General features: G+C 36.8%; 1 protein-coding gene across 11 annotated transcripts in view; it reads right to left on the bottom strand.

Annotated features, from left to right (window-relative positions):
* Window positions 1-25,317, bottom strand: part of LOC110373230 (NPC intracellular cholesterol transporter 1) — a 53,398-nt gene that overhangs the window by 3,813 nt on the left and 24,268 nt on the right. The window contains exons 3-25 of one of the 11 annotated variants that reach the window (XM_064039304.1): window positions 21,780-21,999; window positions 21,475-21,554; window positions 20,446-20,646; window positions 18,659-18,851; window positions 17,168-17,239; window positions 14,235-14,429; window positions 13,645-13,786; window positions 13,026-13,162; window positions 12,449-12,635; window positions 11,818-11,989; window positions 10,804-11,065; window positions 10,321-10,522; window positions 9,718-9,918; window positions 9,113-9,284; window positions 8,560-8,782; window positions 8,065-8,196; window positions 7,476-7,660; window positions 6,289-6,597; window positions 5,927-6,022; window positions 5,199-5,393; window positions 4,637-4,724; window positions 3,381-3,463; window positions 178-201 (exon numbers count right to left, since the gene is read on the bottom strand). In XM_064039304.1, the coding sequence (XP_063895374.1) occupies window positions 178-201; window positions 3,381-3,463; window positions 4,637-4,724; window positions 5,199-5,393; window positions 5,927-6,022; window positions 6,289-6,597; window positions 7,476-7,660; window positions 8,065-8,196; window positions 8,560-8,782; window positions 9,113-9,284; window positions 9,718-9,918; window positions 10,321-10,522; window positions 10,804-11,065; window positions 11,818-11,989; window positions 12,449-12,635; window positions 13,026-13,162; window positions 13,645-13,786; window positions 14,235-14,429; window positions 17,168-17,239; window positions 18,659-18,851; window positions 20,446-20,646; window positions 21,475-21,554; window positions 21,780-21,999 (3,771 nt within the window). Of the gene's footprint in view, window positions 1-13; window positions 202-514; window positions 563-585; window positions 3,464-4,636; window positions 4,725-5,198; window positions 5,394-5,926; window positions 6,023-6,288; window positions 6,598-7,475; window positions 7,661-8,064; window positions 8,197-8,559; window positions 8,783-9,112; window positions 9,285-9,717; window positions 9,919-10,320; window positions 10,523-10,803; window positions 11,066-11,817; window positions 11,990-12,448; window positions 12,636-13,025; window positions 13,163-13,644; window positions 13,787-14,234; window positions 14,430-17,167; window positions 17,240-18,658; window positions 18,852-20,445; window positions 20,647-21,474; window positions 21,555-21,779; window positions 22,000-25,317 lie in introns of those variants that run through there. The other 10 variants (XM_064039307.1, XM_064039299.1, XM_064039298.1 and 7 more) reach the window with 10 other exon arrangements.

The following is a 25,317-nucleotide window of genomic DNA, read 5'->3' as shown; positions in this document are numbered from 1 at the left end:
ATCGACAGGACAACATGTGTTAAAATAAAATTATTTTGTCAATTTATAATTATTATTATATTGTGCTAATATAAAATTTTCCGTACGTAATATACTTGAGTTTTTGTGCACTTCATTCAGTTTCTAGTTGGAACAAACTAAGTGATAGTGCATCTTATATAAATATGTATTTCTTACGTTCAGTGTTGGGCTCAGTAGCTCCTTAGGCATAAGGAAAAAGTTCGTCATTAAATTTTGTATCAGCTGTACATTGGACCTTTCGTTCTTAAATCAACGTAAATATATTATTTGCCTACATTTTGCTTCTATAGTGCTTTTATGTGATGGTATACTGAGTTATGGAGTAACAAGCCCCGCTTTAAGTGCAAAATGTACTTGTTTCAATTATTATTAAATTTTAGCAGTGCAAGTGTTATTCATTTACTACATGCCCACCAGGGTTAACTTCCCAATTTGCACTTAAAATGAGCATTGTGTATGAACCAACGTATTCATGCATAACTGAAATGCATACCTGGCAACATTGAGCTGTGCACTCATACCATGCATAGGTGCTTTACAACTAAAAAATAAAACAAAAACAAATAATTAAAAAAGCATAATTTATTTTTATCATCACAAAATCTGCCTGACAATATGGTGCCTCTAATTAAATACAGAACTATTTCCCTCTAAATTAAGTAAGTACTAACATTAAGTAGGAGATTCCTATCGTTTGTGATAATTTCTTTAACAATTTCATTCAGCATTTGGCATTCACTAAGGAATATATTTGTTTAAATTATAACATTTATCTTTAGTAGGAACTTAGAGGGGTGCTTAAAGTAATCGAAATCTCTGAAGGATCACAAATAATAATACAGATTGTACAAAACAAGTCATTGGACTAAAATAAATATAATTTGTTCTTAATTTCCTTGTCGTTTTACAGATGTACCTGTAAAGACAGACAGCTCCTTGCATTTAAAGCTTCTACTACAGAAGGAGCGAGTTGACCAACACCAAGCTTCAGCTTTACCATTAGTGCTTTCACTTATCCCTTTGTTAGTCAGAATTTAGGAGAAAAATAAATAGTAAAAACTCAATACATTGTGTTTATGCAAAGCCTATGTTGTAATGTGGAGAAATTGTCCATAATCGCAAATTAAATAGTTCCACTCTACTGACACTGCCATAGAGTTGCAGAGTGATATTTAATCACTTTATTACAAAAAAGTTTCTATTGAATCAATATGCCTGTTATCAAAATTGTGTGTAAAGGTAAATTGTATTTCAAAGCAATATAATAACAGCTATTAATAGGACACTGGAGTTCGACTCTAAACACGTTAATACTGACAGAAACCACACACCACGGTGCAGTATTTTGGCGATTTCTTTAAGACTGAATAAACCCAGCTTTTGCACACAATGTTCACATCCGTCTCTCAATCTTTCTTAGGAAAATGTCAATTTCTCACACAAAGTCTTAACTAAGATACAGGCTGTCTATCACTAACACTACCATATAAAGCGTGCAAATAAATATTCTTTCATCAAAAACTTCACATTTATGGAATAATTCCGCGCCATTTCTAGGCGTAACGAAAAGTCTAGGCCGGTTATCATTCGATTTTAACCTACCTATATTATTAAAATTGGTGTCAAAAGCTATGTAAAAGAGATAATTTTATAATATTTAGACCTCTGGGGCGCGATTCTCCTAATTTTACTTAAGCGGCATACGATTCACGTTCGACTCGATTCGACTGAGATCCGATTCCGACTCGATTACGATTCAAGCGTATGTGGCATTCCGCTATTTTTTCTTTGAAATAAACGTGTTTATCCTTTTCTGTCATTCAATAATGAATCATTTTGTTTGCAAATGAATTACGATTGCAAAATGATTGTACAGCAAACTTCCGTATAGACCAAAATTACCAAAATAGCAGACCAATCGCACACCAATCAAATGTCAATCGAATACGATTGGTCTTTTATTAGTAGCAGAATGCCCGATATGGTTAAAACTGCTATTGCGATCATATTGCGATTAGATTTCTATTCGATTTTGACATTATTAACTTAGGAGAATCGGGCCCCTGTTGTTCAGTTACGCCAATAGTCACTAAATAAATAATAATTAATTCTATTTATGGTTATTATATTTGCTACGACACTGCCTTGTTCAATATTTAAGTACTGCAGAATAAGTGCCGTCGAAACATGAATCATGTTATATCGACGGAATTGTCTATGAATTGTTTAAATTCTCAAGCATCAACTATTTAGCAAGGTGAACGATATCTTAAGTAAGTACTTCAAAAATGTGTGCAAAATAAAATGAAGGCAGTGACACAAAACATAGATATACATCAATAAATAAAAAAATAAAATTTTAAATTCGAACTCAATAGGAATGATCGCTACCGGTACACAACTAGGAATACAACGATCGATACATGCAGATTACAATACAAAATATTATATTCGTGATATTTTTTACACATAAAAAAGGGTGTCCCCAAAACCATTTTGGTTAGAAACCAACCCCTTGCCACAGTGTTTGGGATTTGAACAGTTTACCAAATCCTTCCTTAATTTATATATTAGTAACAAAAGTGTATTCTAAAAGAGATAGACATAAATGTTTCAAATCCCAATCACCGCCATATACAATAAATGCTTTCAACAATAAATGGGAAGAGAACCATATTCCCGCGCCGATATTTCTATGACTAAAAACTAACCAAACTTTATGCTAACCAACCTTAATTGACCGAAATCTTTGGTTGAACTTAAAAAAAAAAAGAAATTTAAATTTGGAACGCATCATATGCGTGGCCGTTAAATTTAAAATTATTCTAGAATTAATCTAAGTTTTGGTTGTTTTTAGTCATAAAAATATAAGTTTTGTAGTAAGGGTATAATACTAAGGACCTTATCCTGTGCTACTTGTATGACGGGTCTACTGACGCATCTTAGTCGCAGCACCTTCCCACTTTACAATACACCGATGCGTTAGTACGGGAACTTGTAACGAGAATGAACTAAACAAATCAATGGTAATCGTTTTAAAATTTTCATGTGAAGGCATGGCGAACGATGGTTTTAAAATTAACTGATATGGTATGGTTTTGTAAAAAAATTAGGCTCAATAAATTTATTAATAGAAATACCTACATTTTGATGTCAAATATGACTTCTGCATACTGGTATTTCAATTAGCAATAATGTAAAATGAGTTCTATATAAACCATTACTGAATCTAGAACTATAGAGGGTCCATTCGCTATGCCACTATGGTACGTACGTGTTCATTCTCGCTATAAGCAAGTTCACGCGGGAAGCGTTTCAAAGTTATACTGGGTGTATGCGTGTCCCTTCTCATCTCTTACTCTTGTGAGGGAGGTCTCTGCGACGGCGACGTCTTTGCCTCGCAGCAGCTGGTTGGCGAGCTTCTGCTTGTTGACCGGGGACCCTGCAACGAGGATTCAAATCACCTGCCTGACGGTACTGGGTCGTATGTACATGCGTGTTACAACTAGGTACGTGCTTATGTACAGCAATTGTTTGTGCGATGAACTGTGTTGGTAGAATGGTTGATGAAGCGAAATTGCGAGTTTTAGTTTATTAACTTTATTTGAATTAAATAATTTAGTGCTGTCGTCAAATTTTGTGAGAATAAATCACAAACGACCCTGTGATAGAGGGTGAAAAGACAACGAAAATAAATGAGATAGGATTGTTAACAAATGAACTCTGATAAACATGCTGTAAATAAAATTAGCAGCTATTGCATAGTGTTCATAACGTAGCACATACAACACCTGTATTTTGTTGCAACCACTATAATTTTCAAGGATAAAATAATCCATAACAACTGTATATTTGTGTACACTTTACTCACACAAGCGTATGTCTACACCTCGTCCGGTTAGTAAGGCACTACCTACATTAATGAGTTAAACAAGAAGCGAAAATAAACGAAAAAAAATAAAAATAATTATAAACAAATAATCACGTGTCTTTTCAAAGCTATAGAAATGTCAATACGTCTATCGTCTGAAAAGGTCCAATATACAAGCGGAGTTTGAAATAAAAATGTGCAAAAACGAAGACATTGCATGCAAGACCGTAAAACTTATAGATATAAATAAATTACAAAATAAAAATAAAATGTCGTTGACGGTTCGTGTGCGGGTGAAAAACATTGACATGACAAGGCTGCACACGTGCTGTATTGGTGAATAAATTGTGTAAAATAAATGACTTGCTGACCAACAATTCTTCTAATTAATTGATGTTACGAATACATATGATGGTGAAAAAACAAATCATGAAACACTATTCTATTACATAAACGACCAACCACCAAAATTTATTTATTTTGTGCTAGTGAGATGGGTGCAAAAACAATATGATTTTTGATATGCTATTTTTATAACATTATACCTCTAATTAACTTATCATCAATACATATTACCTAATATTACACAAAAAAAAATAGGAAATTTTTGTTCTATAATCATATATATTGCTAATATTGTCAGATTTGTCAGCAAGCACACTTCAAAAACATATAAAATTTAACAAGCACACACGTGTGAAACCTCATCACTTATAATACAAAACTGCATAGTTAATGACTTACCGATATAGCTGAGCATGACGGGTAAGAAGATGAGTCCATGAGCGGCGCCCAGCACCACGATACCGAGGTACATGCGGAAGTAGAACACCTGCAATTTGTGATGTTTTAGTATTTGTAGGTAAGTTAAAGAAATATAGTGGAGCATATGTGTAGTGCATATTGAAAGGGTTTGTTAGTAAGATGAATTTAAAATAGATTTACAAGTAATGTTGGAAAGAAAATATGTTTTTGTAACGTTTTTACAAATACAAATCATGTATTTATGTAAGGAAATTTTTGGGAAGAAAGTTTAGCTAATACAAGTCGGATATAAAATTAAAAAATTAAGAGGCGGCTACGACGTTATTATTAATAGATGGCACGAGCTGTTAGCCTGTAAGGAATTACATGTACGTAAGGTGTAAATAAATTGTTGGAACTAGACTAAATTAAAAAAAATCGTTATTTCAGAATGAAATAGCTAAAAAGTAATTACACGAATGTTTATTCTCCTTTATCTGCCATTTGTAGACCCCTAAAAAGCATTAAGAAAATATCATAAAACACACAAGTATGTTGTTACCTGGAATATCTGACTCTTAGCAGTCCCCAGCACGATGATGCCGCCGAACTTGGTGAGCGTGATGCCGGACAGCACGGAGGAGCCCATGCGCGTGAGTGCCTCGGCCGCGCGAGCCACGCGCGACGCGCCGCCCGACACGCTGAACGCGTGCACCACGTGCGAGCAGAACTCCACCGCGATGCCCACCGCCATCACCTGGGGGGAAGAAAAAAATCAGCTCAGAAACGGCGACAAAGAGGACGCCCCAGGCACCAAGCATCCAGGGATGCCAATGAAATGCCATATCACCCCACACCGCCCCGGATGCCAAATATCTAAGAGTGCCAGCGGATTGGCATTATCGTTAATGTTTATCTTTGATTGTCCTATGATTTTTCGTCGTACTAATAAATAAATTCAAACGAACGGAGCGAGCGCACCGTTTTGGTCACGGATGACCTTTAGGACAAATAGCACAAAGTAGTGCGCACTTTTAATACGCACGAATATCCAGAAGGTTTTTTTTTAAAGAATGCAAATTCGCTAACATTGTATAGTATTTTTCAAAAATATCGAACTTGTATAGAATTACATACAGATAGTTGAATTTTCACATTCAATTCTATAAGGCAATAATAAACTATCAACTTAAATGGCAAAATGTTCCAATAAAATACTTAACCAGTTTTCTTTCATTATACACACTTTTCTATGTATGCCTTAACAAAACTATAATCACATTGACTTACCAAGTTAACCAATGAGACTGCATTCAAGCTGATTCCCCACCAGTACATCACTCCGCCGAGATTCACAACGATCATAGTGATTGTAATCACTACCACCTAAAACACATCAACAGTTCATTAATTTCATTATCTTAATATTACAGAAAGGGGGAAAATACTATACTAAAAAACCAGGTTTGAATTTAAAATAAAGAAAAAACTGCTTTTACAAAATAATGTTCAATGCTCACACAAATACGATTTTGTTTACTTAATTATTTAAGCTGAATTTTTGACCGGCATATAAGCCAGAAACAGGTAAAAGGTAAAACATTGTTATCAAAGTTCAAAAAAAAAGTAGACAATAGAATAATAATACTCACCAAAGCCGAAAACAGATCGAAACCCATCAAAAGGAAAGTAACCAAGAATATAGACAGGACCGATATTCCCATAGATTTCAGCGTATCAGGCCACATCGTCAAATACTGTTCGTAGAACACATAGAACACTGAATACGGGAACACATTGATCGTGGTTCCATTCAACTGGTGTTTTAAGTTCCTGTTTAAAGTTTCTGTTAAGTTGGCAGCGACTTCTCTAGCGCCTTTCAATGCGGAATAATAGTCTAAACTGGTCTTCAGTACTGTGTGGTAGCCTTGGTAGTATGTCGCTCCGACGTGGGCTTGACTCTGGAACAAAATTCAATATTTAATTTGTGTACTAGCTTCTGCCGGCGGACTTCCCGTGGGAACTACTTTCCGCACACGGATAAAAAGTTGCCTATTTGTTATTCTGTCACCTAAGCTATGTTGCTGATAAAATGCAACAGAATTTGTTCAGCCATTTGTACAGGTACAGGTGTAACAAACATACATATACACTCAAAAATTTTCCTCTTAAGGCGAGGAAGTGGTCAACAATAATTCCATAACCGGCACGCGCATCTAAGGCGCCAAAAGGGGTCGGAGCGTCTGAGCGGGGCGAGGATAACAATACGCGCGCTAGCTTATAAGTAAAAGTCGTAAGCGGCAAAATGGTTTTGTAATTTTAATATTTAGAAATGATAATTTAATAAAAATTCCTACTACAATTTTAAAGAGTATGTATATACTCAACTACTAAAAAAGTTAAGAGGCTTAAATGGGTCCCGTTTGCCCATAATATGTGAATCTCTTTTTAAAAAGAGGTATGTTTGATATATTTTTCTCTGTTATAAAAGTTACCTAATCATGTTTCTACAACTAACAAAATAAGGTTTATATCATGAACTTTCAGGTAACCAAGTTGTATTTTGATCCGTTTTGTATTTACTGAGAAAAATTGACATCCTTGGCGCCAAAAATTCCAATTCGTCCTCTTAATTATATAAAGTGCGATGATGTGATGTAGTTCAAGGCTTAGGACAAGGACTGAACAGGGTTAAGGAGGGCATATAGGCAGTCTGGTATTAGCTACTTCAGTTAGAGTGAAAGCAACCTCAACACAGTTGGAATAAGGCTTGGTAGGTGATGATGATGCGGTTTAAGCAGACGTAAGATGGTAGAATACAATGTAGATGAAGTTTTACCTTGTTAAACATCTTATAGTTGACAGCCTGTCCGTAGGCGGCATGACCTCCCTTCACACATCCACTGCCGCTGGTGTCGGGTATGTCCTGCAGGAAGAAGGGCACGTATCGCTCGAACTCCGTGCTGTTGGGGCGCTGCTCGGCGCCTTCCAGCGCTATGCCGCACGCCTTGCAGGGGGCTCCACCTGGGAAACAGATTTTAAAGTTTAGTTTATCAGCACTTTTGGCTCATTGCAAGGCACAGGCCTCTTCTCATACTGGGAAGGATAAACAAATAAAATATTCTAAGTAAAGTTTGATCATCCGAATCGTTGATTCATCCGTCATCCGTGATTGATTAGTCTATCAAAGAGTGTAATGTTCCTGTGCTAGCACTTTCTTTCAGCATGAAACTGTATTTAATAAGCAGATTAACACATTTTATGTACATATATTTCTTTCTGAAGGAATGACTATCAAGTCATTCTTGCTTCCCATTCATAGTATAGGTAGCATCTACTACACATCTTTTTCTCCACGTTATACAAACAATAAGACTCTCAGCTCAGTTATAGACTAACTAAAAATAAAAAAAAATAACATTACTCACGATCATTAGGACAGAAGCTGGAGTTGGAGGGGAAGTACTTGCAGCAGTTGGGTAACGCCGACCAGTCGAAGTAGTCGTCCAGCCACGAGTTCGGAGGCTGAGCTATGTACGTCTCGTTTGGATTGCGGTATGCTGAAATAAAATTTAAATAAATGTTATGTTTTTAATATTTTTTTCCGGAAAACTTACATTAATATAGTCTCCACTCAGAGAATTTGATATGACGAAGATAATGATAAAAAAAAAGTGGGACTTTAGTCAAAACGCAGAAGTGAAACACACAATTTTAGCAACCCTTAACCCTTAAGCATAACAAATTGTAACGAAAATAATAAAAACACGGCAGTCAAACATTGCGCAGAACCTTCTTGCTTTTTGCAGGCGTAGTGTTTACAAAATGTATCTTTTTCAACAAAACATTAACAGCAAAGTTTTTATTCTTTGCACCCTTCCTTTACATGAACCAAAGGCAAAAAAATCTTCCAAAATACTTACCAGCATACAACTGCATAGACAAACTATCAGGTCTACAGAACCTCGTCCCGCATATCATATTCTGTGTGTCCATATCAGAATAGTTCAGTCCTTCAGTCACCACGAAGTACACTGGCGGACCAATGTTCAGGTAACGGTTTAGATATTGGAAGTATTTCGTCTGGAAACTGTCTTGAGGCATTGAGAGTTCTTGGTCGAGACCGATTTCTATGTGAGGTGCCACCTGAAATATAAAATGTTTTGGTTAGATTATTGGAAAGGAGGTGAAGAGGACAAAATGAGTTTTCAGAACGAACGTGATTCTGGGGACAAATAGTCGGTCATAACACTGATCTGAATTCGAATAAAAACACACCTTGTCATCCTTTAAAAAAACACATTATTGTTCAAAACTATTTCAGTTGAACTATTGCTTAATTCAGGTTTATTTTTGCTTCGTGTCCTTCGTTTTTTAAATTAGAGATTGAATATTTACATAATTTATGAAATCTAATATCAAAATTCGAGGATTGGTTATTGCAATCCACAGTTGTTGATAAACTGCAATACTTACAGCAACAGAAGAGCAGAGCCAGGCGAAGAAGACGATCATGACAGTGGCGCGGACCTCGCGCTTCATGAGGAACGGCACATAAAGTTGTTTGAACACGTTGTACAGAGCGCCTTCACCGCCCGTGTCTCCGCCTGAAGCTTTCGTGCCGCGGACACAGCACAGCACGTCGAATCTGGGGAATTAAATAATATCATCATCATCCTAATAGTTAAGGATAAAAAAAATATTTGGGGTCGGCGCAGCATGTTTTTCCTTCCATACTCTTCTATCTGCCGTCATCTCGCAAGTAACATTCTGTCTAACCATATCGACTTTCACATAATCCATCCACACAAATAAGCGTGCTCGATGACGGATAACCCGCTCTGTGCGTCCACTCAAGGCAGCGGGGTATTTTCCAGAATTTGTAGCAAAATACGGTCACAAAAATATTGTAACCATTTTAAAACATCAATGATTACATTTGTTTTCTTACATACATACATTATAATTTGTTATATCTGTGAACTTCATAATTGGTGTAATGTTTGGTATAATGATTTCATGTCTTTCATTACTATCAGCTATGAAGCTACCTCTCATAAATAAATAAATAGTATAGTAACCTGTTAGCATTCTGCCTCTGCGTGTCGATAGCCAGCAGTGCCACGAAGCACGTGACCTGCAGCAGGAAGTCCACCAGCAGCGCGGCGCCCGCGTACAGCGCGAAGGCTCGCACCGCCGGCATGTCCGACAGGGCGCCCAGGAAGAAACAGACAGATTCTGATGCTGATGTTAAGAACATTGATGGTCCTACTTGGCCGAGACTGGAAGTAAAGAAATATATAGCTTTATTATAATGTTTTCTAACTCAGATTATAGTAAATTATGAACGCTTGGGAGTGAAAAATGAGGAACTCGTAACTAAGTAACATAATGGATTGAACATATGGGTTGATAAGAGACATCAGTCAATGCACCATTATGTATAGCTACTGCTATATATTCTCACACATCATAGAGACTGTCCTGAAGAGCAAAACAGTATGGTGAATTCAAAAAGAAAAAAATCTACAACATTTTTGTATCTTTGAGCCCTGAAACCCTTATTGATCACCCTGGCCACTGTGCCCATAATGCCCATTAAGTAAGAAATCTATTTACATACTGTTCTGACCTACCAGTATAAAGTAAATACATACTCAAATATATACACAAATAAAACTCACGTCCTCCCAATATGTTCAGCAACGGACTCATTAGGTCGTCTCCCCTCTCTCTGGTTGGTCTGCACCAATATGAAGATATTGTCCACTCCCACAGCCAGCACCAGGAAGGGGATCACTTCTATGATGATGAGAGTGGCCGGTACTCCCGCGTAGCCGAACATGCCCACCGAACATACTACTGAAGCTAGTACTATGCATACACCTGGAATTAATGCGAGTAGATTAATATGCTGTTGGGTATTTAAGGCTTTAGTTTTTATGTTCAGAAGAAGTATTAATAGTAAATGTATAAGTAGATTAAATATCTTTGCTTGATCTCGGTGATTTATTAAGAAAATAAAAGTTATTTATCACAGAAAAATATGTTGATCTGTATGTCTGAAGTCAAAATTTGTTTGTACTAGATTTGTTACTATTGCAAAGATAATATTAAAAAAATGTCTTCTCTAAACATACATATATATAACACAAAATTAAACTTACCTCCAAGACCCAAAGTAACTTTACTATCAATCAACAGCCTTGAGAATCCAGTGAATCTGCCCAAAGAGATCGCAATATACGCGAACATAATGAAGTAAGACACCAGAATAGTCGATATGTCTGACTGGGACTCTCTATCCAATTCATCTTCTATGGACCGCTCTGAGGTATAAGCTATGTCCATGTAAGAAGGCATTTGTGTTTCCGTGTAATTCTTCATGAAAGCTATGAATTCTTTCTCCCATTCTAGAGCCGGTTTCAACTGAAAATCGAAGATTTGTTTTAGTATAATGTTGAGAAGAAGAGTTGTGTACAGATTCCTCTATGCTGTAGAATCTGTACTAAAATAAAATGTACGGAAAATTGGAAGAGATAGAAAGTTAGGGCCCGTATATATATATATATATGACACTTATTCAATGAGAAAATAAAGGATCTTTTCATGCAATTTTAGTGTCGTAACGTGGCCACCATAGAGTAAAAAACCAGGCATGTAAAAAAACTAAAAGAACTGAACAAAAGAGGCTCGCAGAAGTCATAAAAAAAAAAGAATAAAATGATAATGGCACATATAATAATTAAACGGTTTTATTTTTTGGGAAATGGGATCCGGTAAAGAATACCAGAAGTAAAAAGCCACCAATCGATAAAGTCGCTGACATTGGAGCCCCTCCTGCAACAGTGTTTAGTTATTATAAAGCTATATTATAATAAGTTGCAATTTTGATACAGGAGTTCATTATCTAACCGATATGCAGACAGCTGCTACAAGGAAATAGTCGCTGTGGAAAACTGATCATCATAACTTTGTGTTTGCCAATTGACTGAAGTTGTATATTATTAAAGAGTTATTTATAGCTATGGAAAGGCAGAAGGACCCACTGACTGGTAGATGTACACTGATTGTACACAATTCTACTTTCGGATCCCTCAGGATATAAATCTGCGGGGAACAGCTACCAAACAAAACTATCTCTACCCAAATATTAACAAAAAAAAAAACATGAAACTCACCAGTTCCTTATCATGTTTATTATTGACCAACAGAGTGATAATAAGTGCGGAGGCCTCGTGGAAGCGGGAGCGGTCGCTCAGCGCCTCGCCGGGAGCTAAGAAGCCGCCGAGGGCTACAGCTGGGAGGACCGGTCCGCGGTAAGAGCCTAGACATTCTAGCTGGAACGGGTTGCTGGAAAGAAAGGGTTTAAGTTAGCAAATATTAGAGAAAAATATGTGGGAAAAAAATACATTAGATTTTAACTATAATTATAAGGTTACAAAATAGTGTGAGGTCCATTTACAGACTAATATTTGTGACATATAATATTTTTTATGTGTATTTAACAGATGAGGTTTATCAACACTCATTATAACAACTATGTCTTGAAAAACCGAGGCATTTATAAACAAGGACGCAGACTTCGAAATCCTGTTATGCAACACAAGATGACCATCTCAAGAATTGTAATTTTTTTGCCTGAATGAAAATCGGAGCACATGTCCTGGAAACCTGTCCTGTTCCACAGCTAATAATATTAATATTAAGCGAGTGGCTTCGGCCCCACCTTCGCTTCCTAAAAATCCGGCACTCTATAGTCCCGTGGTCTGGTAGAGACATACTATTAATATATACTAATATTAAGCTTACCTGGAGCACTTGAGTATAGTATCGAGATAGGCGTTATCCTCCTCTTGAAACTCGAAGTTCTCGATGTTGTTCTGCCACCAGCCCCACACGGACTGCACGACGCAGTCGTTGGGCGTGACGGGCCCGCTGAACGACGACGTTAGCGGCGCGTAGCAGATGTCCTGGATACCTGTCTTGTTGCCTAGAGCTGCAATATTATTTTATTATTAAAAACCACGAAAAAGCAATCGACTTAAAAACTTTGAAAAAATTGTGAACTTAGGCATTGGCAGTTCCCGGATGGTTGAAAGAGTTATCGCAGCCCTGGTACATAAAAGGCTCCAGAAAAATGGCTGTTAGTCAGTAAAAGTCTGACACGAGAGGGGGTCATCTGATAAAAAAATATTAATTTGACAGTCTGAAAAGTCCGGAACGTAAGTAAGACAGATGAATTCTTGGGAACAAATGATGAATGTGGATCAGTTTGAGCTATGCCGTGTAGTTTATTCATCACAGTGGCACATTTGACACATATACGAGCTTAGACTGAGCAACAAACAACAGTTTGGGGGGGAGGGTATTTGGGTATTCAATTTACCTAATATTTTGTTCTGCAAGTCAAGCACATCCTTGAGGAAGGTGGCGTTGAAGACAGGTCCGAAGCTGATGTCACCGTCCGGCGTCGAGTACTGGATCTTGGGCAGCCCTTTAGATGTGATGATCAACATTTCCGTTCTGCGGAAATAGAGATAACTTTAGTACTTGCGAATATTTTTGTTTTGAGATACCTATGCGGAGTTACTTAGGTATACGCAAAATTCCTTATGCTATATTTTCGATTTACCTAAAAAGCTAGCTAGGAAGAGAAAAAAACACTAGGATTTCTTTCGTGACTGATTTTTTCATTCCTATTTACAAATAAGATCATGCGGAAAAATTATGTAGATAAGCATTCAAGTTTTTCAAGTTCAAAATTATAATAATAAATTAAAAAGTATATGTGCTGTATAGATATGCATTAAAGTTTCCTATTAATGTTCAAGGTTATAATAAGAATAACCTTTTTTATTTTTCTAATACATTAAGTAGATACATAGGACACATTGAGAGGTGAATACTTAAGTATCGTATGACAGTGTTGCCTTCCTTCTTTATTGTGAGATAGTTTGGGAAGGGAATGTTTTAGGGTAAGTGGTTTGTGTCGGTATAAGTATTACCTGTAGAAAGGCTCGAAGTGCGAGTCGAAGTACTCCCGCTCTTGTCGCGAGCGCGAGTTGGGCGCCGCCCACAGCTCCACCGGGTTCGTCGTCACGCGCATGCAGCTGATGCCGTGGCCTAGGCCTACCACTACACATAGACCTGTAGGACGAAAATAATTAACGTTAATCATCTAAAGAGTTACACTGACCAGTAAGCGAGCAAAAAAGTTTCTCCAAATTCAAATAGATTAATTGGGAATGGAACATAACAGTGTGGAGGACGAAATATTACTCTTCTAATAATTTTGCTGTGCCCATCAGGGTCCATAATTGTGACTATCATTTTATGTTTTCCACCTAATGTACATTATGGAATGCAAGAAACGATATGACATGATATGAAATTGATAAACTGAAATCAAAATTGCTTGATTATTAGAAACTCAACTGTTGGGAACAAGTACATCTTAACTTAGTTATACACGTTAAAGCATAAATTATATTGCCAAGTAAACTGATCTACTTATATTGTCTATTTACAACACAAAGCAGTAGTTCATATACATTTTTTATATTGATAAAATCAATTTACATAAAAACCAACATACCAAGAAACAGCACAAGCCAAGGATGCGACGCCATCAGCGTGCCCCACCACTGGAAGAAGTCTTCCATCTTCGTCTCAGTCTCCGCACCGAGCTTCTCGAAGAACGACGCGTCTCCCGCAACGCCATCGGGCTGGTCTGCCCAGGCCGCTGATGAAGGATTCGTAGCCATCTCTTGGTTGTTTTCTGAAGCTACACCTGTGTTTATTAATTTTGTTATAATTTTTGGTTTTGAGGTTGGCAATAATATATGGCTGTAAAAAGAGGCGTCCTTTTAGAAATGTAAGGTTGAGCTGAAAGGAGTTTTTGATGTCGTTAGAAGCCTCTTTAGACAGCTATATACGAGGGCGGGTCAATAAGTCCGTGACTTTTTGAATTTCTGACCTCTTTACTGAAAAAGCAACACTACTCCTGTTAACAGGCATCTATCAGGTGACTCCTGACAAAATTTGAACTTGCTGCGTCAGTTAGATTGTGTTTTACAGCTATCTTTATCAGACTACCCAGTAATCTGAGGAAAAAATGGAACAAAGTGAATTTCGTGTGCTCATTAAGCATTATTTTTTGCGAAAAAAAACCATTACCGAAACCAAGGCTAAGCTTGATAAATACTATGGGGACTCTGCACCATTGTTTTCAATCGTAAAAAAGTGGTTTACTGAATTTCGTTGTGGCCGTACAAGCACTGAAGATGCCGAACGCCCTGGACGCCCAGTTGAAGTCTCTTCACCCGAAAAAATCCACGGTATGGTGTTGGCCGACCGAAGATTGAAAATGCAAGAGATTGTTGAAGCCATAGGGATCTCGCATGGCTCAGTGGTTTCAATTTTGAATGATCACTTGGCATGAGAAAGCTTTTCGCAAGATGGGTGCCGCGTTTGCTCACAGTCGACCACAAACGCAATCGTGTAACAACTTCACAGGAAGGTTTGGCGTTGTTTAATCGCAATATAGAGGAGTTTTTGCGCTGTTTTGTAACAGTGGACGAAATATGGATCCATCACAACAAACCAGAGACCAAACAACAGTCAAAACAGTGGGTTTCTAATGTGTGTGTTCTAAACAGTGGGCCGATTTTGAGGACCTCGACAAATCCTATTTTTTGGAAGGGATAAAAAAATTGGAGAAGTGTTGGACAAAGTGTATAGAGCTCAAGGGGGACTAAGTTGAAAAATCAAAAAATCTGTGTTTTATTCCAAAAGTCACGGACTTATTGACCCGCCCTCGTATTATTGCAGTTCATGATAAAAGTCCATGCACTTCATGTTAATTGAATCCGATTAAAATTCCCTTTTCTCTGCATGCTTACACACACAATCTTTTTTGTCAAACTTAAGCAGTATTGAACTGAAAAAAATTGATAACCCAATGAATGTAAAACCCATGCATAGACTTTTGAATGTTTTCCAAAAAATACATTACATTGTATCTAGACATTTACAAATACTGCCTACAGACCCACAAGGACATTTACTGACGTAAAGAATAAACAATACACAAAGTACAAAAAATAATATGATAATAAAGGACATTACATAAATACATAAGTATTGAAAAAAAAGTGTATGTGGTTAGATAGAGACAATAACAAAGAAAAAGCATGCGACGTAAGCGAGATATAAAAATATAGTTTGTAGTACTATTTATATATTCAAAAGGAAAGAGAAAAAAAAAACAAAACTATAAAGAAAATTGAACATTATATTTGTATTGGTAGTTTGTTTACTACATGTAAATAGGTGAAAGATTGGTTTTAATTGCTTTGTCAGAACTATTAAATAAATACGTTCACATGGTTCTACCCATTATAAGTTACTCGATTTCTCAATATGTATTAGTAGTTTGCAGAATATTTAAGTATAAGAAGATCTTTCAAAGTACATAGGTGTTATACTTTCCCGCCAATTATTTTTTCAGATTGACTATGACATCCTTGCTGCAAAATGTGCAATGGTGTCACATGCACATGTTTGAAACGTGCAAAGTACAATTTATTTCACAAAAGTAGTGATAACACCAAAAACGAACACTTATATGCTGTAAACGAAACTCATTTCACCGAAGCAAAGGTAAAGGAAAACATACCAGAACAAAATGAATGAATTGTCATTTTTTCAGGAAATTGCAGAAGTGTATTCAAGCGCTAGTTCACACCTTTGCATTGTCATGCTTCACTGGTAATCATAAATGGCAAATAACTGTACTTACTAACAATTTCTGGAAAATATTACGACTAATTGGTGTTGTGGTTATACCTTTAGATACGTGACTTGCAAAAAATATGTATGTAAGTTTGTAGTATTATGTAACTGCAATGCCTTGATCTTTATACTTAATCGTTGAAAAGTATAATCGTTTGCCATTCAGGAATACAGGCAGCTGCAATTAGATTATAATTTATATTAATTTAATTGATAAAATTAAAATCTTAGCCACAATGTTGTGTCTTTATGTGGTAATTAGTGTTTATCTTTTTACAGCTGTCTGTTGTTTGCTTGAAAGAAATTGTGCATAACAAAAGCTGTTCCAGTTAGTCCAACCTTTATCCCGTTAATAATTAGGTAATTGATACCAAGAGACAAAGAACGAACTGTAAAATTGTTTATTTTTGTTTTCAATTTGATATATCAATTACCCAAATATGGCCTACGCACTGCGACGGCATGGCAAAGTACTTTGTCCCAGATAGAAACACCGTGTGCTTCCGCACCGATATCCCACAGAGATACCGAATCGGAAAATCCCTTTCGATACCTCAGTATCAAATCAAAACAGTGAAGTTCCTGTCATTTTCGTAAGCGATAAGTGTGAATTTCCTTTGACCATGCTGTCTCAGTATGCATTGGCCTTAGACCAAGATACAGTGCTCAAAGAACATGCCAATAATGAACATAAGCACTCAGTGCATGCAGGTGGTACGCGTGCAGGGTACGTACTGGAGCGGTGCTCGTGCAGCGGGGAGGTCTCGGGGCCGCCGAAGCGCCGCGCCTCGCCGCCGCGCCACCCGTCTGCCCAACACCAACGTTACTACTAGCTACTGGTACATGCGGTTCGAATTTAAGCTCATATGATGATAAAAACTATTTAAAAACTTTAGTAACCATAATCATGTGCTTTCTTTTTCAAGAAGTCCTATTACACGGATAACTTCACTTACATAGGACAATCTTTGTAAGTTGTCATTATGATTCACATGATAAGAAGGTAGAGATTATCTGTCGTTTTATGATTAAATCTTCGTGAATGGAATTATCATTCGTGGTTTAATTCAATGGAAAACGATATCATTTTATACAGAGAATTTTGCACCATGCTTGTTCAATGCGGTAGGTGATTTGAGACTTTTCTAGTATCATTTATAGTAGAAGCTTCTATTTTTTATTTACAAAACACATTCATATGAGATTAAATTTCGAACTTTTAAAATTCAGTCTTGTCAGTTCTGAATCATTTTGTCAGTACGGTAGTTAGGGGCAGTTAAAACTACATGTTTATCATTCAAAATGAGAGTTTCCCAAACTTTCATATAAGTTGGGATGTTGAACCTTAACACATTATCTTAAAGACTATGTTAGCGGTGTTGTTAATAATTTTTTGCATGAGCAATTATGTGTTAGATTTATCTAGAAGTATTAAAACATAGAATGGTTAGTTTCTATCTACGATCCAACACCGCATTGCGTCATTATTATATTTAGAGATAAATTATAATTATGAAATACAAATAAATTACATGACGAGTTATTATGATTAAAGTAGGTATGTATCTTAAAATATTATGTATTTTGGCTTTGTAGCTGTTATTTGGAAAAGGGATAAAAATAACATTATATTTGTTTAGTGTTTTGGGTCTCCAATGATGTTGAATGAAATTTTTTGTGAAGGTGTATAATAGTGTTCAGTGTAGTAGCAAATAACACCTCACTGTGTGTGTATCTACCTATTAAAATCTTATCACAGGGAATTATTTTCTTAGATAAAAATTCATTCAACTGTTTGAAGTCGGATATTATAATCAGATAAACAAATGATTCACATCGTTTGGGTTTTCTAGACCAATTTTCAATTTCATTTTTTTCTTAACCGAACATCTTCTTCATTATGATCAATAGGTACCATCAAGTCTACTAAACAACAGGCCAGGCCAGCAGGGCCAAGGCCTGCCAGGGGCTGCGGGATTGTTCGAAAGAGTTACCGCGGCACTGGTACATAAAGGGCCTACGACGGAACACGGCGGTTTTTAGTCAGTAAAAGTCTGACACTCCCTCACCGCTGCTAACCCACAGCGAGAGGGGTCAGTTGATGATTTTTAACGTTGTAAGAAAGGCTACTAAACAACCGATTCAAAGTCCTATCCAACTTCAAACATTTCACACACCTATCACACTTTACTTCTAAAAACAAAAGCTATCTACTCAAGTACTCACCAACGACATTCTCTTGAGGAGTACAACAGAAGACTCCACTAAGGAACAGCGTCGTGAAGATGACGAAGACTATAGCCATGATGACGGCATAACCGTCGGAGCCGAGGATGGTGAAGGGGACTTGAGGAGGCTTGGGAGGGGGAGGGGCGGGGCAGGATGCGCTGCAGTCCAGGCATGAGCAACCGGGTTGGCCCTGGAACAAATTGTGTGGATTAAAATTCATGTAGATCAGGATAAAAAGCCATTAATTCAAAGCAAGCTGAAATTCAGCACTTTTTGATGGTTAATTTCACAGACAGCACACAAAAAAAATCCCCCCTTGTATGTCAGAAACACATAGAACCGTTTTTTGGTGCTGTCGTTGTCTGGGAAGAAGAAATGTTTGAACACACTCCCCAGCATTACAATTATCATTCGTCGCACATAAAACCTCCTTCTTTTGGAAGCTTGAGTCAGACATTAATAATATGTTTTGAGTATCGTTTGTGGTCTTCTAGAAGCCTATATAACCTAGAGCAAGACAGTTATTCTTGGTACAATAAAGAGGAAAAACTTTTGTTTTTAAATTTTGGTTCCATATCTTTGCTGCAGGGAAATCCCATCACAACATAAATAATTAATGTCTACATCCAAAATTTAAATCCAAGGATCAAAACAGGGAAAAACAAAGATGGAAAAAATGGACAGTTACACTTCGTTATTTCTGTTAATAGGCATCCAAATATTTTAACATTTTGCCTCTTGGTCTTAAATTTTATCCTATTAACGCATAGCTATAGATAGTTTTGTTTGCCTTATTATAGTTACAAATAGCGTGTGAATTGATCATTACTCCCATATAACTAAGTTATAATTAGCTAATGTAATCATTGTATAGGCAGACCAATTGTCCATAGACATATTTTGAAAACAATTCGATTCTCATGTTTTATACATTTAGTATACATAACTTTGTATTATTGTTGTTATGTATGGTCCTTCCCATCACAACCAATAGCTATTGTATTATTCTAGATCTAACATTTTCCGAGGGAACTTCTTCCCGTACCTGGATAAAAATGGCATTGTAATGCGACACTTATTATAACGCGGCTCTTTTATAACGAAAATATTTTTGAAAGCGAACCTTTTAGCCACATATAATTAAAAGTTATGGATGATAAAATTTTGGTGGAATAACCCCAAAGGACCACAAACAACCTTGAGATCCAACGAGGCTATTTTCAAGAAGGTTGTAACCAAATACTAGGAAGCTGTGGTGACCATCTCATTATTACCCAATTGTAATAAATAAGCACTTAGAAAGATGTTATCTCCATGAGGTCAGCGATCATTAAACCAAATTGTAAAATTATGTAAGACATTTGCATCACAGAAAAGTCTGCATGTAACATCGTCACTAAAAAGGTTGTTCACTTTTTTGCAATGCGTTTTCGTCATTAATATTAAGGCCAGTACTTTATAACGTAAAGTGCATTATTAAAGACATCATATTCAACCTTTTTTCAAAAAAGGAGTAGGATTATTACCACTCTTACAACATGAGAAAGAGACCTCTATAAGAAGATTTAGCAATATGCCTTGTTATATGTATCCCCTATCATTCTATAACTTTTTTTTTGCATATCCTATAACAAAGCCTGTCAATCATCATGCCAAGTCGATCATAATAATATTAGTCGAGGAATGACCGTTAATCACCACTCTTGGTCAAGGCGAATTAGCGATTTCAGATTTTAAAGATAAGGCTTCCTAAGATGAAATAAATTAAAAAAAAAAACACTTACATTAGGTCCTTGATTACATGGCCTCGTGGGAGGATCGTACGGCGTCAGCCCGTGTTCCGGGTCCGGATCGTTGACGTACGTGATCGGGAAGGGCGCGAAAGCCGCCATGGAGGTGAACCAACGCGTCGGGGTGCAGAACTGAGACCCGTACTGGCCACACATAATGCCTATTGCCATTGCGTTCGTTGATGGCGCTTGCACCTGTAGAAAAAAAATAGATAGCATGTAAATTATGAAGAAAATTTATTTTTACTAATAAATACTTTACTTTTATGGGGATTTTAAGGAGGATCACTTATTCGCAACGCATGTTTAAGTCTTTTTTGAGAGTTGAATCAAGAGTTATGTGATGATTTCGCTTTTCCTCTGTGTATGGAGTGAGAATATGACAGCAGACTGGAATCAGAAATTTTGTTATCATTTCGCTTTCCCCTGTGTATGGGGTGAAAGGGTATGAGTGAATCTCGCAGACTAAAACCCACCCATGTTTCTTCTGCAGCCTTTAGTCTAGAGAAAAAGGTACATCATGACAAGGGGATCCAGTTGTCTTTAATTGCATTTTTACTAATAAAAATTAATTGGGTAACATTCGAGGGAAAAACATGTATAATAAAGCGTGGCAGCGTTTCTACACGTGAAACTTTATTACTAGGACCATAACATAGATAAAGACTCATATTCATACAAATACCGATAAACAGGTGTGCTAAGTACCACAAGTAAATAGTCATCGTTACTTTCACAACATTTCTGATTAAAACACTTAACACAAATAATAAAAACTATTGATAAACCTCACTTGAGTATCAACAAAACGTGAATGTTTGAAATTAACAGGAATTAAACGAAACTGACCCTTAAGTTTCTTTAGGGGTTTCTTCTTAATGTTATCAGATATTAGTTAAAGCTTGCCTAGGTCCTCAAAGAGCTGATTTGCTTAGGCTGGAAAGTACCTAGCGCAACGGTCCAAAACATTTATGGATGAAACAATAAAAAATCGCAAGCTTTTAGATGACAAAATTATCTTACCTGTGAGCAGGAGTTGAAAGCAGCCTCCATATATCTGTAGCTGAGATCATAAGTTATCGATGCGACCTTCTGGTGGGTAGCTGGAAAAAATACAAAACGGAAAATTATGTCAACTTTTCCTCGCTCATAAAGGTCACAACAGTAGGTATAGACTTTTTACTTCTTTTCTTACGGGAAAATACTATTGACGACATCGGCAATGACAGAAGCCGTGTACTCATGTACTTTATTTTTCACTAGTATATAAACAATAGGTACTGTATCTTTACTGTAGCTTAATTAATAATGTTGAAGGTGTAACTCACCATTGAAAGGTACAATCTCATTAGCTCGAATAAACTCGCTCTGGTTAGGCGAGCAAGTCATCCCGCACAAGTGCTGCAGAAAGTTGTCGAAGCACGACGGACATCTTTGCAGGAAGGTCTCCGCCTGCCCGACGCCCGTCGCGAAGTGTACCAACTGCTCATCACTGCAGCAGGCTTTACCACCTGCAGCGATTTCGGGGCAGTATTTCTCTAGAATCAACTGGAAAGAAAGAAAAACATAACTTAGTATCAGGATGGACACCGCAGGCGGGGCAGGCCCCCCAAGAGACTGCGCGACGATCTAGACGCCTATCGTCGAGAGTCGAGACTGGTGGACTCGGTCGAAAGATTGGGAAGTGTGGAAGCGAGATTGGGAGGCCTTTGCAAAGCAGTGGAACATTATAGGCTAATAATAATAAGTTAGTAGCTCCTAAAAGGTACTACACTATCGATTAGACGGTTCCTAGAGCGCAGAACCTCACAATAAATATCTATTGTCTTATACACTGCGGCAGACGAAAGGTTAAAGGTTAGACGGCTTTAAGACAAGAATCATTAAATTTAAAAGCAACCTAACAGGTACAATTCGTTGTTTTGTTTTGCCTAACTAATAGTCTAGTTCCATCAACATTTATATACCTAATCGATTTTTTTGTATTGTTTGTTTACCCTTTGTTGGTTACAATCGTTAAGGCGTCAATTATATTATTTGGCTGTCCGAGAGTGAACGTGTTGATATATTATGATTGATACCTTACATGAGCTTAGTAAAATTCCCCTCAAATAATGGTCTCACTTCCACTCGGGTCAGTTAGTTACCTATAAGATTTCCTAATTATGTCGATAAACTTGTTAATTACGACTAATTATAATCAATATCAGACGATAACGAAAATACCTATAAATCTCGTCAATTACTTTTACGAGGCTATTAAATCTGGGTCATCTTATCACGGCACGTGAAAAAGTGGCCCGATTTTTTTGTTAATTATAATAACTCGGTGTATTCTGTTGATGTGAACAATCAAGTGATTCATCATATATTATGTTGAAAGCTTCCAGACCTGTGATAACCTCAGAAGTCAATGTTAATTGCAGTGGGTTGAGGAGTATGTTTAGATTCGCTGCCAGCCGTACAAATATCTCTTTGATCACGTATGCTTGATAACGAAGCTGGAATCGATTTGCCGATGTATTTATGTATGACGCCACTTGCTTTTGTTCTGTGTTTATTATCTTTACTTCATTATAAGGCGATACAATTAATACGGATGTACCATTTAATTAGGAAGATCAATTGAGTTCGTATTTATGTATTGTTCTTGGAACCTCAACGTTTTTACATTTTCCTTGAAACACCATATTTTACTTTAGGCAGTCACATTAGCCTACGCATACAATGTTATAAAAGTTGACGGTGCCGTCAGTTTTACCTGGCGCTTGACATTTTAACTGTTTTATTTAGTTGTCAACTAAACTCGCTTAGTTTCCAAACTACATAAAAGCTAACAAAATCAAAGCGGGAGTTACTTTGTTGGGCCAGTCGAATGACCTTTAACGAACTCCGCCCCGGTGGTCGGTAGCCGGGGCGTGTTGACAGTACCTCCCATTGTCAACTATAGCATGCGACAACTAAATCATAGATTTGTTTATGTAAGTACTTAAACAAGACAGTTCAATGAAGTCTTGTCTTGTTATGTAAGTATAGTTTAAACTAACAAAGGGAGCAAGAGATGGGTTGACATTGAAGTATTTGGACAAGAAACACAATTACCCAAGTCTAGTGGCTTGGAGCAAGTTTCACACCATGTTTATTTTGCTGAACATAGGCACGTTTCAGACTCGGATCGAAGTCGGCTGTGACGTAACATTTTCAGGCGGTTTTTGAAAGCCTCCGTTAGTAATAATGCGGTTTCTGCGGCTTTCTCTGTTGGCAACAGGTTAACCTCTTTTGTTTTGCTGTAGTCAGCCAGGAAATATAAATGAGGTTTGAGAGTGGGTGTGTAAAGGTGGCTTTAATGAAAGCATTTGTTTATAAGGCAGGGAACAAGAGTAAATAACTGGTTCTGGGACACTCGAGATTTTCTACTAAAAGTCATATAAAGCCTGCATAAAATTTATCCATACAGAAAACTAATGAACAGAGACATAAGCTTATCTCGAATGCAATTTTATATTTAAAAACCGAGTATAAGGCCGACGAGGTTCAGATTTGACATTACTAAGAATTTTTTATTGAGAACCACGTCCAAGTTTTTTAGATAAGCAAAATTAGTACGAACTTTCATATGCTGATTTCATTACAATTCGTCAAATCATGATGATAAGTAATATTCGGCTAGTTCCTCTTTATTAGTCACAGGATCGGATGTTGTTTTGATAATAACATTTTGGGTTTTTTTCAAGTGCCGACTGATAAACTGTTTACCTAGTACAGTACAATTCTATCTAGGTCATAATCAACTTAGCAAATAATTTGCCCATACAGTTAACATACATTTCATATTCAGAATATTTGCTAAAAGGAAAATAGTTCATTTGTTGAGCATTCAAATATAGTAACATTTGAACCGAAAGGCATAATGAACCTTGTTGAATCATTCAATCGCTGTAGTGGTTAATGTTACCTTATACGTCAATACAATATTAAATAAATGAGTTCGATAATTTCCGAATGGTACTCCTACTACGAAATAATATATATAACGTTCGGCCAATAGCCGATAGGTCGACTACCCTCGCCCACGACCGTCACATTAACCTATTTCTTACATACTGCCGTCCGGATTGTCTCCTTAAATGTAGATAGCGTAAACATTGGACGAAACAAAAGTACACATTTAGTTTTCGATTTTAAAACTAGCCCTCAGCATCACCTGTATTAAAAAGAATGACATTGGACTCATATTTTCAGATTTCATCCCTATACCCAAGAACATAACAGTCCTAGTTGTCAAAAATATGGACTTAAAAAATACTTTCTAGAAAGTTGGCAATATTTTGTTCTCATGAAGTACCATACCAAACATCAGCTCATATTTGAGATGCCCTGTGCCTCGTGACGGCTACGTAACATCTGCGGATAAACCCTGCCAGATAACGATCAAAACTAGCTATAGTATCGCTACAGCTAGTTAAAACTATAACGATATCGTGTCATACTTCAGCCACGTTTCAGCCACTCAAAACATGAAAAAACTGCGTCACTTGTTAATTACAGGGACATTAGCAGGTTGTTGTTTTAAAAGTATTTATTTTCTATGTTATTATACAGCTGGATAATTAAGTTAGACTATTTCTCTCTTTCATGAATTTTAACGCAACCCCCTTCATAAGATTATATGAAGTCGAGAATTCGGACGGGATTATTCTGGTTTTATAAGTATTGTTATATCCATATAACGCTTTGTTATATTATAAATTATATTAATTTCCATGTGAACGTCACCGGCTCAGCTAGGGATAACCTCTATATGTTTACATAACAAATATTTAAACCTTATGTAGATATCGAGAGGTCAGAGTTTAGTGTCTGATA

Source organism: Helicoverpa armigera, chromosome 18, assembly GCF_030705265.1.
Source record: "Helicoverpa armigera isolate CAAS_96S chromosome 18, ASM3070526v1, whole genome shotgun sequence".
Lineage (NCBI taxonomy): Eukaryota > Metazoa > Arthropoda > Insecta > Lepidoptera > Noctuidae > Helicoverpa > Helicoverpa armigera.
This window is presented reverse-complemented; position numbering and strand designations above follow the sequence as displayed.